The sequence below is a fragment of the Elephas maximus genome, chromosome 4 (genome assembly GCF_024166365.1).
Source record: "Elephas maximus indicus isolate mEleMax1 chromosome 4, mEleMax1 primary haplotype, whole genome shotgun sequence".
NCBI classification, from domain to species: domain Eukaryota; kingdom Metazoa; phylum Chordata; class Mammalia; order Proboscidea; family Elephantidae; genus Elephas; species Elephas maximus.
In genome coordinates, this window is record NC_064822.1 from 100684009 (window position 1) to 100701208 (window position 17200).

Here is a 17200-nt window from a genome sequence, read left to right on the forward strand (position 1 = left end):
TTCCATTTCCTCAATAAATACTTCAGTATATATCTTTTTACTAGTTAAGGACTATCTATATTCTATCTGTCTGTCTATAATACCAGTCATACCTCACCAAAGTAGTTTTTTAATATTAGCTGATACCCAGTTGTTGTTCAGTTTCCCCAGTTAGGTTAAATTTTTTAAGAAGCTTTTTTGAATTAGAATTCAAAAAAGTTTTACACATTGCATTTGGCTTATATGCCTTTTATTTGTTCTTAATTTAACAGCTTGGATTAACTTCAGTCATCCATGCCACATCCTTCATTAATATTTGGGGTTAAAATATTTTTTGATTCCTTATTACATTTTCTGTGTGATACCAATAAGAGTCCCACAATGGAAAAACAAAAAAAAGGGTAGCAAATAGGATAAAGATTTGTTAACACTTTTAAAATAAAAATAAGCTAAATTTATAACTGTCTGACAAGATAGTAAATAAAATACCTAATTTAAATAGTAATAGTGTAAGGAAACAAAAGGCTCATTTGAGAGAATTTGATAGCTCTGACAAATTTACCCTTTAATTAAAATTCTGGGATATTTGTAACGTGCATCTCTTCAGTGTTTCTATTTAGTTGGAACTGATCTTGGATAGTTCCAGTTATTAAAGGTTCCTGGATTTTTAATGTAATATTTACATTTCAAGGAAACAATTTGACTGTTTTTGATAAATACACTAATTCTATCTTCCTTCCTTTGTAACCCTTTTATTTCCCCTCGGTCTGCCTTCTCACCCTCAGAATTTTTAACAACAGGTAAAGGATTGTCAGATCTATATTTCCAACATTAACTTCTCCTGATGGACATTGTTGGTCAGTCTATCATTGTCACCAAATTGAACTGATCATCTTTCCTCCAAAATATGGTTTCCCTTCTGGACTTATCGCTTTGCATAATAGTAATAGTTGCCATTTATTGAGAATCTCGAGGTGGACTCTTTATGTATAATTTCCCACCATTTCTACAAGTTAGATCCTACCAGAGAGGTTAAGTAGGTTACTCAAGATACATAGCCAGTTAAAAGGCACATTAAAAATTTGAGTTCTTATCTGTCAAGCTAGAAAGTCCTCATCCTTTGCTGTGATACCTGTATTGCCCTAAAATGTTAGCTTTTCATATATGTATGCATTTTCTCACAATATTATAAAATGTGAAGGACAGGAATCCAACTTTAATCACATGCCAAAAGTAGTTTTTTTCTCCAGAGCTTAGAACTTAAGATTTCTTAAGACTTCACAAATCTGATGAAAATTTTTTCTTTCAGCACTTTTTTTTCTTCTCTTCTTTCATTTATATGCTGTAGGTTTGTGTGTGTGTGTGTGTGTGTGTGTGTTTTGTCTGGTTTTCTTAAAATTTATTATGACTTTTAATCTGAGATTTTCAGCAATTTTTCTTTTTAAAAATTTTTATCAACTATTCCTAGTATGAGAAACCCTGGTGGCGTAGAGGTTAAGGGTTATAGCTGCTAACCAAAAAGGTCGGCAGTTCAAATCCACCAGGCATTCCTAGGAAACCCTGTGGGATGGTTCCACCCTGTCCTATAGGGTCTCTGAGTCAGAATCGACTCGATGGCAATGGGTTTGGTTTCTTTGGTTATTCCCAGTCTTACCTTGTAAATGAATAAGTATAATTTATTACATTTAAACAATGCTTGAAAATAGTGTGCTGCAATTTCTGTAAAAAATTCAAGATTTTTTTTGCCTTTGTGGTATGTCATGAATGAAATCTGAGTTAAGCTTCAAAGAAAACATTGCCTAAAATTGTTTTAAAAGCTATATTTCAATTATTTACCTATGCGTATTACAGAGAGAAAGGGATGGAATATAGAAGAAAAAAAAAAGCTTAGATTTAAAAGACTTGTACCTACAATTATAATCCTTTTACTAGTATTATCAAAACCTATAATTGAACAACTTTAAAGACTAAAGTCACAGTTTACTGCAAATTTGTTAATATTTACAACATTATACATATGTAGGTATATCATTTTTAGCTATCATCTGAAATTTTCTTTGCTTTTTACAACATATAATTTAATTGATTTTCCTTGAAAAAAATCTGAAAGGAAGTATTATGCAAAGAAATAGTGATTTGTAGTTGGTTTGTTCTTGTGAAGACTATATCAATGGGTACATTTATAGTACATTTATTCTTCATTTAATCTGTAATTGTGTTGTCTCTACCTAATTTTAATTATATCAAAAATCTTAAGTAGTTTATGTTTTATAACAGTAATAGCTATGTAATCTGATGTCTGTGTTTCCATATTAAATAAAAGAATCAGACTTACTAAATAGCTTTGTAGAAATGGTTATCTTTTTAAGGAATTTTTAAAAGTAATCAGCTTAAATAACATACATTTTTACAAAGTGAATTATACATACTAGAAATCATATCTTTAATATAATCAAATTATAAGACTATGATGTAAAATGTTTTTCAGTGTCATTTCACAAACAGTGCATTATACTTTTTCACAGAACACTCCTATGACACCGTCACCAGCTGCGCAGGTGCAGGGCCAGCCTAACAGTTCTCAGCCTTCTCCGTTCAGTGGATCCGGTCAACATGGAGATCCAATGAGAAAACCTGGGCAAAACTTCATGTGTTTGTGGCAGTCTTGTAAAAAGTAAATGGCAGTTTCATTTTATATATATAAATGTTATCTTTATTTTGGAATGTTTTTTTTTTGTGTGTGTTTAGGTTTCTTTTATCATAGTTTTATGAAAAACTTCCTATTAAGCACTGGCTTTTAGGAAATAGTTTATATTAAGAGTAATGGTTATGTAGTTTCAGTGGCACTTAAGGTAAGAAATTTATATGAATAGTAGAGAGAGCTTCAGTGCTCCATGGTGGGTTATTAGGGAATGTGTTACAGCATTAGTTTTTAATATAAGAAAATCAGTTAAGACTTCAATTGTATATTTGACTATGGAAAAAAGATAGGTTTTAATGTTTTTAAAGTGACTTGAACTTAGTGGCAGGTTGAGAAATTTAAATTTCTATATAGTGGAAGGTTAGAGGTAACAATCTGTTAGGAAAAAAATGACTTGTCCTAAATGAGAGTACGGGGGAATTCTCTGTGAAGATTATTTTTAAAGCCATTCATATCATCTCAAATTTTAGTAACTAAGATAAATAATAAGTAGAACTGTACTTAAACAAGGCTTTCTTAGACTTGAAGGGAAACTTAAGAATAACCTTGGTTAAAATAAAAATCTTAGTTCCTTTAACGGTTCTCAGCCAAGACTCTTTGCTTGAGTTACTCTTTAGACTCTAGGACTAAAACACCTGTCTTAGTAGACATAATACTCTTCACTTCTTAGATGTCAAGCATTCCATTTCACCCTTCCTAACTGAGAGCAAAGATTAACATATCCTTTTTTTTTTTTATTAACTTTTATTGAGCTTCAAGTGAACGTTTACAAATCAAGTCAGACTGTCACATATAAGTTAATATACATCTTACTCCTTACTCCCACTTGCTCTCCCCCTAATGAGTCAGCCCTTCCAGTCTCTCCTTTCGTGAAAACTTTGGCAGCCTCCAACTCTCTCTATCCTCCCATCCCCCCTCCAGACAGGAGATGCCAACACAGTCTCAAGTGTCCACCTGATATAATTAGCTCAATCTTTATCAGCATCTCTCTCCCACCCACTGTCCAGTCCCTTTCTTGTCTGATGAATTGTCTTCGGGGATGGTTCCTGTCCTGTGCCAACAGAAGGTTTGGGGACCATGACCGCCGGGATTCCTCTAGTCACATCCAGACCATTAAGTATGGTCTTTTTATGAGAATTTGGGGTCTGCATCCCACTGATCTCCTGCTCCCTCAGGGGTTCTCTGTTGTGCTCCCTGTGAGGGCAGTCATTGGTTGTGGCCGGGCACCAACTAGTTCTTCTGTTCTCAGGATAATAACATATCCTTTTAATGATACATTACAGACATTGTATTTCGTTGTAAACTTTATATACAGATTCGTTGAAGGGTTGTGGCTATCTATGTAGTTTAGTTTTTTTTTTTTTTTATGTAGTTTAGGGATTATTGATGGTATGCAAGATTTCTGTAGGATACCATTTATCAAATTTTAAATCTTAAACCAGTAATGAACTAATGAAATCATTTTACTGGTTCTGGACCAGTGGGTTTTTTTGTTTGGTTGGTTTTGGTTTTGGTTTATTTTTCTTTTCAATGAAAAAAGAGTAAAATATTACTAGTAAGGGTAAATATTATTTCCAGTTACATGTATGTATGTATATACTGGATCATAGTGTAAAATCTGTTTATCAGAGTTTTTTTTTAAAAAAAAAAAACAATGCTTTAGTTTGTCTCTGATTATTTCCTCATTTATTTAATTTGACCATATCTTTTATTTATTTCTTTTTAGTGTATTTTATAACTTGAGTCTTTTTTTTTTTTACTGATGTCAGTTCTACTCTTTCCATTTGTTTTGAGTTTGTTCTTGTTGTTTTTCCCAATAGCAAATAGTACCTGGTGGAGTAGAGGTGGTCTGCTAAATTGTTTGTTGACTAAAAAGTTTGAGGATAGCAGCTTTAGGTAAAGTGTTTAGAATACTTCAAGAAAAATATTGCTAAAAGAATTACCGGGCCTAAATGTGCAGCATAGTTTCCCATCTTGGTAGCAGGATCAGTATTAACAAAATTTGATGTTGTACCTTCCTTTTGTAGGTCGTTTCTGAATGAGACTGACTCTCACAAGACTTCTTGGAGCTTGTCATTTTTAAAACCATCGTTTTTAGATACTGCCTTGCTAATAAGTTCCATTTGATTCTGCAAATATTTATTGCACATCCTCTAAGGAGTTGTATGTGCTACGTGCTAGAAGTACAAAGATCCCTCCCAGCCCTTAGGGAAGCAGATGCAAAAAGTAAATAAATTATAAGTAAGGACTGTATGAATATAGTTCCATAGTGCTGTTGGGAGCACAGTGGAGAGCTTATGTAACTCTGGGATGGTTAGAAAAGTTTCATTACAGATGTTGCATTTGAATTGGGTCTTGAAGAATGAGTAGAGTTGGTCATGCAAAAATGATTCCAGTCAGAATAGCAAGTGCAAACTCAGGGAGTTATAGAAGGGGCTAGTGTGCCCAGGTAACTGAAAAGTTTAGGATACCAAGAGCATAAGCACCTGAAGAGAATAATGGCATTTAGTATTCATATTCCAGGTGGAAAAATACATGTCATAGCCATTGTCTACAAAACGGCTAAGTTCCTTTTAGTACCAGATCAAAAAAAAAAGTTAACCAAAAACTTTCTTCGTTTCGATCGGATTTGAAACTAAAATCATTTCCTTCAATGATATATTACTGTGAAATGCTTTGTATTTAATAAGTATGTGCTCTTTTCATGGATCCAAAAGTGACTTGGAATATACATTTGTTTTTCATTCTGTGATAAGACAATACTTCACATAATCTTTTTTTATTTATAACTCTCCTTTTTTCCCGTATATAATATAGTTTTGTTTGCATTGATCCTCTCACTGCTACATCACCATATTCAGTAATGGCTTTTTTAATCTACAGGCATGTATCTCTAAAAAAAAAAAAAAAAAAAGGGACATAAGTACAACCAACCACCATACCATCATCACACTCCTGCAAAAAAATTAGCACTAGTTCCTTTTTTTTTTTGTACTTCAGGTGAAAGTTTACAGCTCAAATTAATCTCTCATACAAAAATTTATACACGTATTGTCATGTGACATGAGTTGCAATCCCCACATGTGACAATGCGCTCCCCCTTTCCGCCCCAGGTTTCCTGTTTCCATCCAACCAGCTCTTGTCCCTTCCTACCTTCGCATCTCGCCTCTAGACAGGAGCTGCCCATTTGGTCTTGTGTATCTACCTGAACCAAGAAGCGCACTCTTCACGACTAGTATTTTATGTTTTATAGTCCAGTCTAATCTCTGCCTAAAGAGTGGTCTCCAGAAATGGTTTCAGTTCTGGGTTAATGTAGCATCCCAAAAATTTAATACGAATTATTTTGATATTTTAATTCTTGAAAATAATCCATTGTTTACATTTCTCTACTTTTGTTCATTTGAATTTAGATCCAAACATTGCTTATGACTGACATCTTTTAAGTCTCTTTTAAAAATCTGTAGATTCCCCCTCTCTCTTAAATTTGTTATTTGCAGTTTTTGTTTCTGTTTTTTGACAAAATTAGGTCACTTGTTGTGTATGGCATCACAGTCTGGATTTTCCTGGTATTGTTTAGCATGTTCCTTTGACCCTGTATTGCTTACAAATTGGTAGTTAAATCCAGGTATATGAACAGATTCGGGTCTGATTTTATGAAGACTACTTTAGAAATAATATGTGTACTTCTATCATGAGATACATCACATCTAGTCATCTCTCATTTTGTGATTTTAACAGCCATTGATGATCATTGCCTAGAGTATTTTGTTAAGGATTATAAAATGTAAAAGTCCACCGTCATTGACTGTTTACCCAAGGAGTGGTTTGCAGAGGGAAGGCAAGATGGGTGCTTGTTACTCTTATTTACCTATTTTCAAAAAGATGAGTTGTTCACCTACATTTTCCAGAGGTAACCATGAGGTTTGTTTTGTTCTGAGTAACGTTATGAACTAACTTAATTTAAACAAATTTGAGGTTTTTCAGTTCATTGCAGTATTATATCCTATTCTTTTAACTTTTGTTGTCTTTTTTTTTTGTAGTATAAGAGCTCATTTTTATTTCACTTTTGTACATTAAAATTAATGTGATGATTAAAGGCATTTCTAAAACTTAAAAAAAGTTGAAAATAGTCCAATTACCTAAACAAAACTTAATTTAACATTCTTTTGATGTACTTTTCTGATATTTTTTAATTTTTTGAAATTTTTAGTGTGCTTTAAGTGAAAGTTTACAAATCAAGTCAGTCTCTCACACAAAAACTTACATACACCTTGCTACATACTCCCAATTGCTCTCCCCCTAAATAGACAGCCCACTCCCTCCCGCCCTCCACTCTCGCTTTTCGTGTCCATTTCGCCAGATTCTAATCCCTCTACGCTTTCATCTCCCCTCCAGGCTGGAAATGCCAACATAGTCTCAAGTGTGCACCTAATCCAAGAAGCTCACTCCTCACCAGCATCCCTCTCCAACCCATGGTCCACTCCAATCCCTGTCTGAAGAGTTGGCTTCGGGAATGGTTCCTGTCCTGGGCCAAAAGAAGGTCTGGGGGCCATGACCTCCGGGGTCCTTCTAATCTCAGTCAGACCATTAAATCTAGTCCTTTACGAGAATTTAGGGTCTGCATCCCACTGCTCTCCTGCTCCCTCAAGGGTTCTCTGTTGTGTTCTCTGTCAGGGCAGTCATCGGTTATAGCCAGGCACCATCTAGTTCTTCTGGTCTCAGGCTGATGTAGTCTCCAGTTTATGTGGCCCTTTCTGTCTCTTGGGCTTCTAATTACCTTGTGTCCTCGGTGTTCTTCATTCCCCTTTGGTCCAGGTGGGTTGAGACCAGTTGATGCATCTTAGATGGCCGATTGCTAGCATTTAAGACCCCAGACGCCACTCTCCAAAGTGGGATGCAGAATCTTTTCTTAATAAATTTTATTATGCTAATTGACTTAGATATCCCCTGAAACCATGGCCCCTAAGCCCCCTCCCCTGCTACACTGGCTTTTGAAACATTCAGTTTATTTAGAAAACTTCTTTGGTTTTGGTTTACTCCAGTTGTGCTGACCTTGCTTTTATTGTGTATTGTCTTTCCCTTCACCTAAAGTAGTTCTTATGTACTATCTAATTAGTGAATACCCCTCTCCTACCTTCCCTCCCTCACCCCTTTCGTAACCATCAAAGAATATTTTCTTCTCTGTTTAAACTGTTTCTCGAGTTCTTATAATACGGTCTTACACAATATTTACCCTTTTGCAATTGACTAATTTCACTCAGCATAATGCCTTCCAGATTCCTCCATGTTATGAAATGTTTCACAGATTCCTCACTGTTCTTTATTGATGCGTAGTATTCCGTTGTGTAAATATACCATAATTCATTTATCCATTCATCTGTTAATGGGCACCTTGGTTGCTTCCACCTTTTTTCTATGGTAAACAGTGCTACTGTGAACATGGATGTGCATGTATCTGTTCATGTAAAGGCTCTTATTTCTCTAAGATATATTCCAAGGACTGGGATTGCTGGATCCTATGGTACTTGTCTTTCTAGCTTTTTAAGGAAGTGCCAAATCGATTTCCAAAGTGGTTGTACCATTTGACATTCCCACCAGCAGTGTAGAAGTGTTCCAATCTCTCCACAGCCTCTTCAGCATTTATTATTTTGTGTTTTTTTGATTAATGCCAGCCTCGTTGGAGTGAGATGGAAACTCATTATAGTTTTGATTTGCATGTCTCTAATGGCTGGTGATTGTGAGCATTTCCTCATGTATATGTTAGCTACCTGAATGTCTTCTTTAGTGAAATGCGTGTTCATATCTTTTGCTCATTTTTTAATTGGTTTATTTGTCTTTTTGAGGTTGAATTTTTGCAGTATCATGTAGATTTTAGAGATGAGGTGCTAATCGGAAATGTCACAGATAAAAAATTTTTCCCAGTTTGGAGGTAATCTTTTTACTCTTTTGGTGAAGTCTTTAGATAAGCATAGGTGTTTGGTTTTTAGGAGCTCCCAGGTATCTAGTTTTTCTTCTGCATTGTTAGTAATGTTTTGTATACTGTTTATGCTGTGTATTAGGACTCCTAATGTTGTCCCTGTTTTTTCTTCCGTGATCTCTATCGTTTTAGATTTTATATTTAGGCCTTTGATCCATTTTGAGTTCATTTTTGTGCATGGAGTGAGGTATGGGTCTTGTTTACCTTTTTTGCAGGTGGATATCCAGTTATGCCAGCACCATTTGTTAAAAAGACTGGTTTTTCCCCGTTTAACTGCTTTAGGGCCTTTGTCAAATATCAACTGCTTATATGTGGATGGATTTTATGTCTGGAGTCTCAGTTCTGTTCCATTAGTCTCTGTGTCTGTTGCTGTACCAGTCCAAGGCTGTTCTAACTACTGTGGCAGTATAATAGGTTCTAAAATGAGGTAGAGTGAGGCCTCCCATCTTGTTCTTCTTTTTCAGTAATGCTTTACTTATGGGGGGCCTCTTTCCCTTCCATATGAAGTTGGTGATTTGTTTCTCCATCTCATTAAAAAATGTCTTTGGAATTTTAATCAGAATTGCAGTAAATCTATACATTGCTTTTGGTAGAATGGACATTTTTATAATGTTAAGTCTTCCTATCCATGAGCAAGGTATGTTTTCCCACTTACATAGGTCTTTTTTGGTTTCTTGCAAAAGTGTTTTGTAATTTTCTTTGTATAAGTCTTTTACATCTCTGGAAAGATTTATTCCTAAGTATTTTATCTTCTTGGAGGCTACTGTAAGTGGTATTGATTTGGTGGTTCCCTCTTCAATGTTGTTTTTGCTGGTGTAGAGGAATCCAGCTGATTTTTCTCTGTTTATCTTGTATCCCCATACACTGCTGAACTCTTCTATTAGTTTCAGTAGTTTTCTTGAGGATTCCTTAGGGTTTTCTCTGTATAAGGTATGTCATCTGCAAATAGAGATACTTTTACTTTTTCCTTGCCAATCTGGATGCCCTTTATTTCTTTATCTAGCCTAAGTGCTCTGGCTAGGACCTGGAGCACAATGTTGAATAAGGGTGGTGATAAAGAGCATCCTTGTCTGGTTCCTGATCTTAAGGGGAATGCTTTCAGGCTCTCTCCATTTAGGATGATGTTGGCTGTTGGTTTTGTATAAATGCCCTGTATTATGTTGAGGAATTTTCCTTCTATTCCTATTTTGCTGAGAGTTTTTACATGAATGGGTATGGAAATTTGTCAAATGCCTTTTCTGCATCAATTGAGACAATCATGTGATTCTTGCCTTTTGTTTTATTTATATTATGGATTACATTATTTTTCTAATGTTGAACCATCCCTGCATGCCTGGTATGAATCCCACTTGGTCATGGTGAATTATTTTTTTGATATGTTATTGAATTCTATTGGCTAGAATTTTCTTGAGGATTTTTGCATCTACATTCATGAGGGATATAGGTCTGTAATTTTATTTTTTGTGGTGTCTTTACCTGGTTTTGGTATCAAGGATATGCTGGCTTCATAGAATGAGTTTGGTAGTATTCCGTCCTTTTCTGTGCTCTGAAATACCTTTCATAGTAATGGTGTTAACTCTTCTCTGAAAGTTTGGTAGAACTCTGCACTGAAGCTGTCTGAGCCAGGGCTTTTTTTTTGTTGGGAGTTTTTTTATTACCTTTTCCATCTCTTTTGTTATGGGTCTGTTTAGTTGTTCTACCTCTGTTTGTGTTAGTTTAGGAAGGTAGTGTGTTTCTAGGAATTCTCCCATTCCTTCTAGGTTTTCAAATTTGTTAGAGTACAGTCTTTCATAGTAATCTGATACGATTCTTTTAATTTCAGCTGGGTCTGTTGTAATATTTCCCATCTCATTTCTTATTTGGGGTCTTTGCTTCCTCTCCTGTTTTTCTTCTGTCAATTTGGCCAATGGTTTATCAATTTTGTTGTTTTTTTTTTTTTTTTTTTCAGAGAATCACTTTTTCGTCTTGTTAATTCTTTCAATTGTTTTTCTGTCTTCTATTTCATTTAGTTCAGCTCTAATTTTTATTATTTGTTTTCTTCTGGTGCCTGTGGGTTTCTTTTGGTCTCTTTCTATTTGTTCAAGTTGTAGGATTTGATTTTGGCCCTTTCTCCTTTTTGGATGTGTGCATTTATTGGTATAAATTGACCTCTGAGGACTGTGTCCCAAAGGTTCTGATAGGAAGTGTTTTCATTCTCGTTAGATTCTATGAATTTCTTTATTCCATCCTTAATGTCTTCTATAATCCAGTCTTTTTTGAGCAGGGTATTGTTCAGTTTCCAAGTGTTTGATTTCTTTTCCCTGCTTTTTCTGTTACTGATTTCCACTTTTATGGTCTTATGGTCAGAGAAGATACTTTGTAATATTTCAGTGTTTTGGATTCTGCTAAGGCTTGCTTTATGACCTAATACGTGGTTTGTTCTAGAGAATGTTCCATGTGCACTAGAAAAGAAAGTGTACTTGGCTGCTTTTGGGTGGAGTGTTCCGTATATGTCTGTGAGGTCAAGTTGGATGAATGTGGCGTTTAGATCTTCCATGTCTTTATTGAGCTTCTTTTTGGATATCCTGCTGTTCATCGAAAGTGGTGAGTTGAAGTCTCCTACTATAATTGTACAGCCGTGTATCTTACTTTTCAATGCTGATAAGAGTTTGTTTTATGTATCTTGCAGCCCTGTCATTGTGTGCATACATATTTAATATGGTTTCATCATCTTGGTATATTGTCCCTTTAATCATTATATAGTGTCCTTCCTTATCCTTTATGAAAGTCTATTTTGTCATTAATTAATCTTGCCACTCCTGCTCTTTTTTGATTGTTGTTTGCTTGATATATTTTTCTGCGTTCTTTCAGTTTTAGTTTGTTTTTGTCTCTAAGTCTGTGGTGTATTTCTTGTGGGCAGCATGTAGATGGATTGTGTTTTTTAATCCATTCTACCACTCTTTGTCTCTTTATTGGTGCGTTTAGTCCATTTACATTCAGCATAATTATGGATAGGTATGAATTTAGTGCCATCATTTTGATGTCTTTTTTTGTGTGTTGTTGACAGTTTCTTTTTCCCACTTAATTTTATGTGCTGAGTAGGTTATCTTTATATATTTTCCTTTCCTCATGTTCATTGTTGTTGATTTTGTTTCTGCTGAGTCTCTATTTTTTTCTTGTATTTTATTTTGATGAGTAGGATAGTTTGTCTCCTTTGTGGTTACCTTATTGTCTACCCCTATTTTTCTTAAATTTAATCCTAACTTTTATTTCTTTGTATCGCCTTTTCTTCCTCTCCATATGGAAGATCTATGACTACCTTTCTTAGTCCTTCTTTAGTGTTTTAATGTCTTCTTTTACGTAATAACATCACTGTCTCCCTGTTTTGAGCATGTTTTTATCTAGATTCTTTTTTTTTTTTTGATTTCCCTGTCTGAGTTGACCTCTGATTGCTCTGCCCAGTGTTCTGGTCTTGGGTTGATACCTAATATTATTGTTTTTCTAACTAAAGAACTGCCTTTAGTATTTCTTGTCATTTTGGTTTGGTTTTTATGAATTCCTAAACTTCTGTTTATCTGGAAATGTCCCAATTTCACCTTCATATTTTAGGGGCAGTTTTGCTGGATATAAAATTCTTGGTTGGCAATTTTTTTCCTTCAATTTTTTATGTAAGTCATTCCATTGCCTTCTTGCCTGCAAGGTTTCTGCGTAGTAGTCCGAGGTTATTCTTACTGATTCTCCTTTGTAGGTGATTTTTTCTTTTATCCATAGCTGCTCTTAAAATTTTCTCTTTATCTTTGGTGTTGGCGAGTTTGATTGTAATATGTCTTGGTGACTTAAAATCTATCTTATGTGGAGTTCGATGAGCATCTTGGTTAGATATCTTCTCATCTTTCACGAGATCAAGGAAATTTTCTGTGAATAAATCTTCAGCAATTCTCTATGTATTTTCTGTCAACTCTCCCTGTTCTGGTACTCCAGTCACTCGTAGGTTATTTCTCTGGATAGAGTCCCACATGATTCTTAAGTTTTCTTCATTTTTTTAAGTTCTTTTATCTGATATTTTTTCAAATATATTAGTGCCAAGTGCTTTATCTTCAAGTGCAGAAACTCTGCCTTCCACTTGCTCAGTTCTGCTTCTCTGACTTTCTGTCGAGTTGTCTGTTTTTGTCATTTTATTGTTAATCTTCTAAATTTCTGATTGCTGTCTGTGGATTTTTCCAGCTTATTAAAGTTTTCATTATGTTCTTGAATAATCTTTTTAATTTCTTCAATCGCTTTATCTGTGTGTTCTTTAGCTTGTTCTGCGTATTGCCTCATTTCCTTCCTGATGTCTTGAAGGGCTCTGTATATTAATCTTTTGTATTTTGCCTCTGGTAATTCCAGGAAGGCACTTTCATTTAGAAGATCACTTGATTCTTTGGTTTGAGAGCTTATTGAGACGATCATGGTCTGTTCCTTTACATGACTTGGTATTGACTGTTGTCTTCAAGCCATCTATAAGTTATTGTATTAGTTTATTTTATGTTTGCTTACTGTGTCATAGCTTCTTGATTCGTGTTGCTTTTATATGCCTAGATGGGTAGTTTGAGTGAATTAGCTTGATTATTTTCGCCTTTGGAGCTCCAACATCCTGTCCCCAAATGGCTAGAACTGTTATCAGGTATGTCAGCCTAGGAGTCCATTCACTTTTCTTGTACGAATTCAGCTCAGGTGTCCAGGTAGCTGATCATCAAGTGTGTGGTGTAGGCTCTGTCCTACAGTCTTAGAGGGGCAGGGGTGATTGGTGTAGGTACTGGTATCTGGTTTCAGCAGGGGGTCAAACTCTGAACAAGGCAAGGGGATGAGGTTTGTTCCCCACCTGTCTCTGAGGAAATCGTGTCCCTGTTCCCTAGAGTGTATAGGTGGGTAGGTTCTGCAGACAGACCATGGGCACCCAGTGTATTTGGTTGTAAGGACTGGGAGGTACCAGTTATCCTTGGACCCCTGTCATATGTGGTTGGGTTACCTGAGTGGAGCCACCAGTCCTTAGGCCCCTGACGTGGGTAGGTGTGGGCCGTGTTCAGCAGGCAAAGCAATGTCGAACATCAAACACCCACCTTTCTCCCGCACAACTGAAATGGTTGGAGTCTGCCAACAGGGGCTTATTGTCCTGAAATAGGCCCACACAGGTCCATGCAGAGGGGAACTGTCCTCAAAGTCCATGGACTGTTTATGCCTAGAAAGGAGCCACTTCTTTCTTGAGCTCCCCTGGTTAGTGGAGCTGGCGAATTATCTTTTCCCCCAGTTGCAAATTTGTTCCTTCTCCAAGGCCTGGAGGATGGCTCTAGGTGCTGAACAGGACCTATCTCAGGCCCAGGGAAATCAACCGCTGAAGCCAGCTTGCTTGTGGCGGGGGGAGGTGGTGGCGTGGTAAAATATACGCAAGTACTTAGCTTTTGGTGAGAGCGTGTGAGTAGGCTGTGTGGCTGGCTGCTTCGCCCTGAGGAAACTACAGCTGAACGCCAGTACCAGCCCACCACTGCCGCTTCCAGGAATGGTGCCTGAGGGCTCCCCCACAATTCAGGTCCAGTAACTCCTCTCCACTTCTGAACTGTCTATTCCTCCCCCTGCCCCTCAGTTCATTTTCTGTTCTTGCCTTTGATGTTCAGGGATCATAGCTTGTCATAAATACACTCGTTTCACTTGTTCTTTCTGGTCTTTGTTGTAAGAGGACTTGCCGGAAGCATCTGTCTATTCCACCATCTTGGGTCCGCCTCCTTTTATTGAGCTTTAGGTGATCAAGTTAATTTCTCATACAAAACTTTATACACATTTTTTTTGTGGTATTAGTTGCAATACTAATGTGATGGAATACTCCGCCTGTTCACCCTAGGTTTCCTGTGTCTATTCAAACAGTTCCTGTCTATTCCTGCCTTCTCATCCTGCCTCTGGACAAGAGCCTGCCCATTTGGTCTCGTGTATCAACTGAATCAAGAAGCACACTCCTCATGTCATTATTTTTTGTTTTTTAGTCTTGTATAATCTTTATCTGAAGTGTAGGCTTCAGAAATGTTTCAATTCTGGCTTAACAGAGTGTCCTGGGGCCATAGTTTCAGGGGTTCCTCCAGTCTCAGTCAGAGCATTAAGTTTGGTCTTTACGTCAGTTTGACTTCTGCTCCATGCTTTTCTCCCACTCTATCGAGGACTCTGTGTTCCACTCACCAAAGTGGATATTATATCCTTTTGATGTTCAAATTATCCTATCTTTGGCCAGCGAAAACCTATTCAAGTTGGTTCCCAGGTCCTTTTATTGTGATCCTTATAGCTTCTTTGGTAGCCATCCTTTGGTTGCATCCTTGTTTCTGTTTTGACAAGATGTTACAGGCTTATCTTACATATTTTCTGCCTTATACTTGGTATCAGTTATTTCTCCAAGGACCCTTGGTTTCTTTTCGTTGGAATTGGTATTTAGTTAGGGATCCAGTTATGTCCAATGCTTTTGGAAGAGCGTGTGTTGTAAAGATAAAAACACAACATTGGTTCATGTCGATACTTTGAATTCAAATTTAGGACAACAGGAGCCCTGTTGTCACAGTTAAGCACTGAGCTGCTAACCAGAGGATTGGCGGTGCGAACCTACCCAGTGGCTCCACAGAAGAAAAAACGAGCAATCTGCTTCCAGAACGTTTACGGCCTAGAAAACCCTACGGGGCAGCTCTGTTGTATGAGTCAAAATGAGTCGTAGAGTGCTGTGTGAGTCACTGTGAGTCAAAATCAACTCAACGGCACCCAACAACTACAGAGTGTTTACTTCATTAATTTCACATTTATATCTTTTTCCCATTTCTTGTAATATTGATATAATTATTCATAAGCTTTTTCCCATATGCAAAAGTTTCAAAATAATCCCAACCCTATCTCCAACAATGTGATTAGGGAAAACAGTATTAAGTGTTTTTTGCTCTTTTTTTTGCTTCTAAGGTATATCCCATTAAGGGCTGTAGGGTCACAAATTACTGTGCTGTAAATTCACTTAGAAAACCCTAATATCCTAGTGGTTAATAGTTAAGCCTGTTAACCAAAAGATCGTCAGTTCAAATCCACCAGGCACTCCTTGGAAACCATATGGGACGGTTTTACTCTGTCCTTTGGGGTCGCTAATAACTTGGAATTGACTTGACAGCAACATTTTTTTATTGTTGTTAAATTCACTTAGAATAGTTGCTCTCTGATTATATCATCAACTAGATACACATTAAAGGCTCGATTATTTTATTTTAGTTTATCTTTTAAAAGATTGCTCTTTTTAACATATAAAATATGCACAAAATTCCAAAGTTTAAATCTGCAAAACACAAGGTGTATTCAAAGAAATTTAGCATCTATCGCCTTTCCTTTCTCTATAAATAACCTTTTTTATTTTTACTTTTTAAAAGACAGTCATGCATGCAACATCCAACGACATACACACCTGTGGTACCATAAGTTTATATTCTTTGTTCCCTACAGAACAATGAGTAATAAGAGATTTGGGATTCTAATCCTTGTTGTCTCTTTAGTGTGTTGCCTGACAAAGTAGCTCTCTGAGTCTGTTTTGTTTCCACAAGGAATGGGTTGGGCTCCATGATTGCTGACTTCTTTAGTGCTCCAATGTCAGAACCAAAGCTCATGCAAGACTCAAGGCTCGTTCATCCCAGGTCAACAGGCTCCCTGGTGTGGGTTTGGTTCATAAGGATGCAAGGGCAGCTGATGGACTAACCCCCAGTCCCCACCACCTGGATCACCACCCCGAGCCTGTGCGCACCGATCCCACCAACCCCAAAACGCATAGACAGGTGGAGGGGTGGGTTCCTGGAGTGGAGGGAAAGCCGTAGGCATGTCTTGGGGCACAGGAATCCAGGGCTTCAGCATAGAGAGGACGAGCAGCAACTACACTAGCACTGTTGTTCACACAGCATCCAAATCACATAACATCCTGTTTCACAGAATGTACCGTGGACCTTAAATGACATATGACTATATAAGCAAATTGTTTATATTTTTATATTCCTACTTTCTTAAATAAAGGAAGGCATATTGTGGTAGGCTGTAATGGCCCCCCAAGATGTCCATATCCTAATCTCTGTAACCTGTGAATATTACTGTGATGGTTAATTTTATGTGTCAGTTTGGCTAGGCTGTGGTTACTAGTGGTTTGCCCACTAGACAAGTTGCTGTTCCACAATGTAATATAATGAATCACTTTCTATAATATAATCAGTCAGTCACTTGAAGAGGAAATTTCCTTAGGGTGTGTTCTGTTTCCAGGCTATAAATAGGTATTTTGGCCAAACTTGCTCTGTCTCCATTCTGCCTGGCCTATGGGTCTTGGGACACAAGCCTGCATAAGTCTCCAGCCTGCTGCCTGACTTACAGATTTTGGACTTGCCAGCCCCCACGATCACATCCCTGCCCCCACGATCACATCCCTACTTGTTGACATCAAGTCGATTCGAACTCATAGCAAACCTGCAGGACAGAGTAGAACTGCCCAATAAGGTTTCGAAGGAGCGGCTGGTGAATTCATACTGCCACTTTTTGGT

General features: G+C 36.9%; 1 protein-coding gene across 1 annotated transcript in view; it reads left to right on the top strand.

The window, feature by feature from the left end:
• Nucleotides 1–17200, top strand: part of ARID2 (AT-rich interaction domain 2) — a 231873-nt gene that overhangs the window by 171645 nt on the left and 43028 nt on the right. The window contains exon 16 of the mRNA XM_049882898.1: nt 2505–2653. Within this exon, the coding sequence (XP_049738855.1) occupies nt 2505–2653 (149 nt within the window). The remainder of the gene's footprint in view (nt 1–2504; nt 2654–17200) is intronic.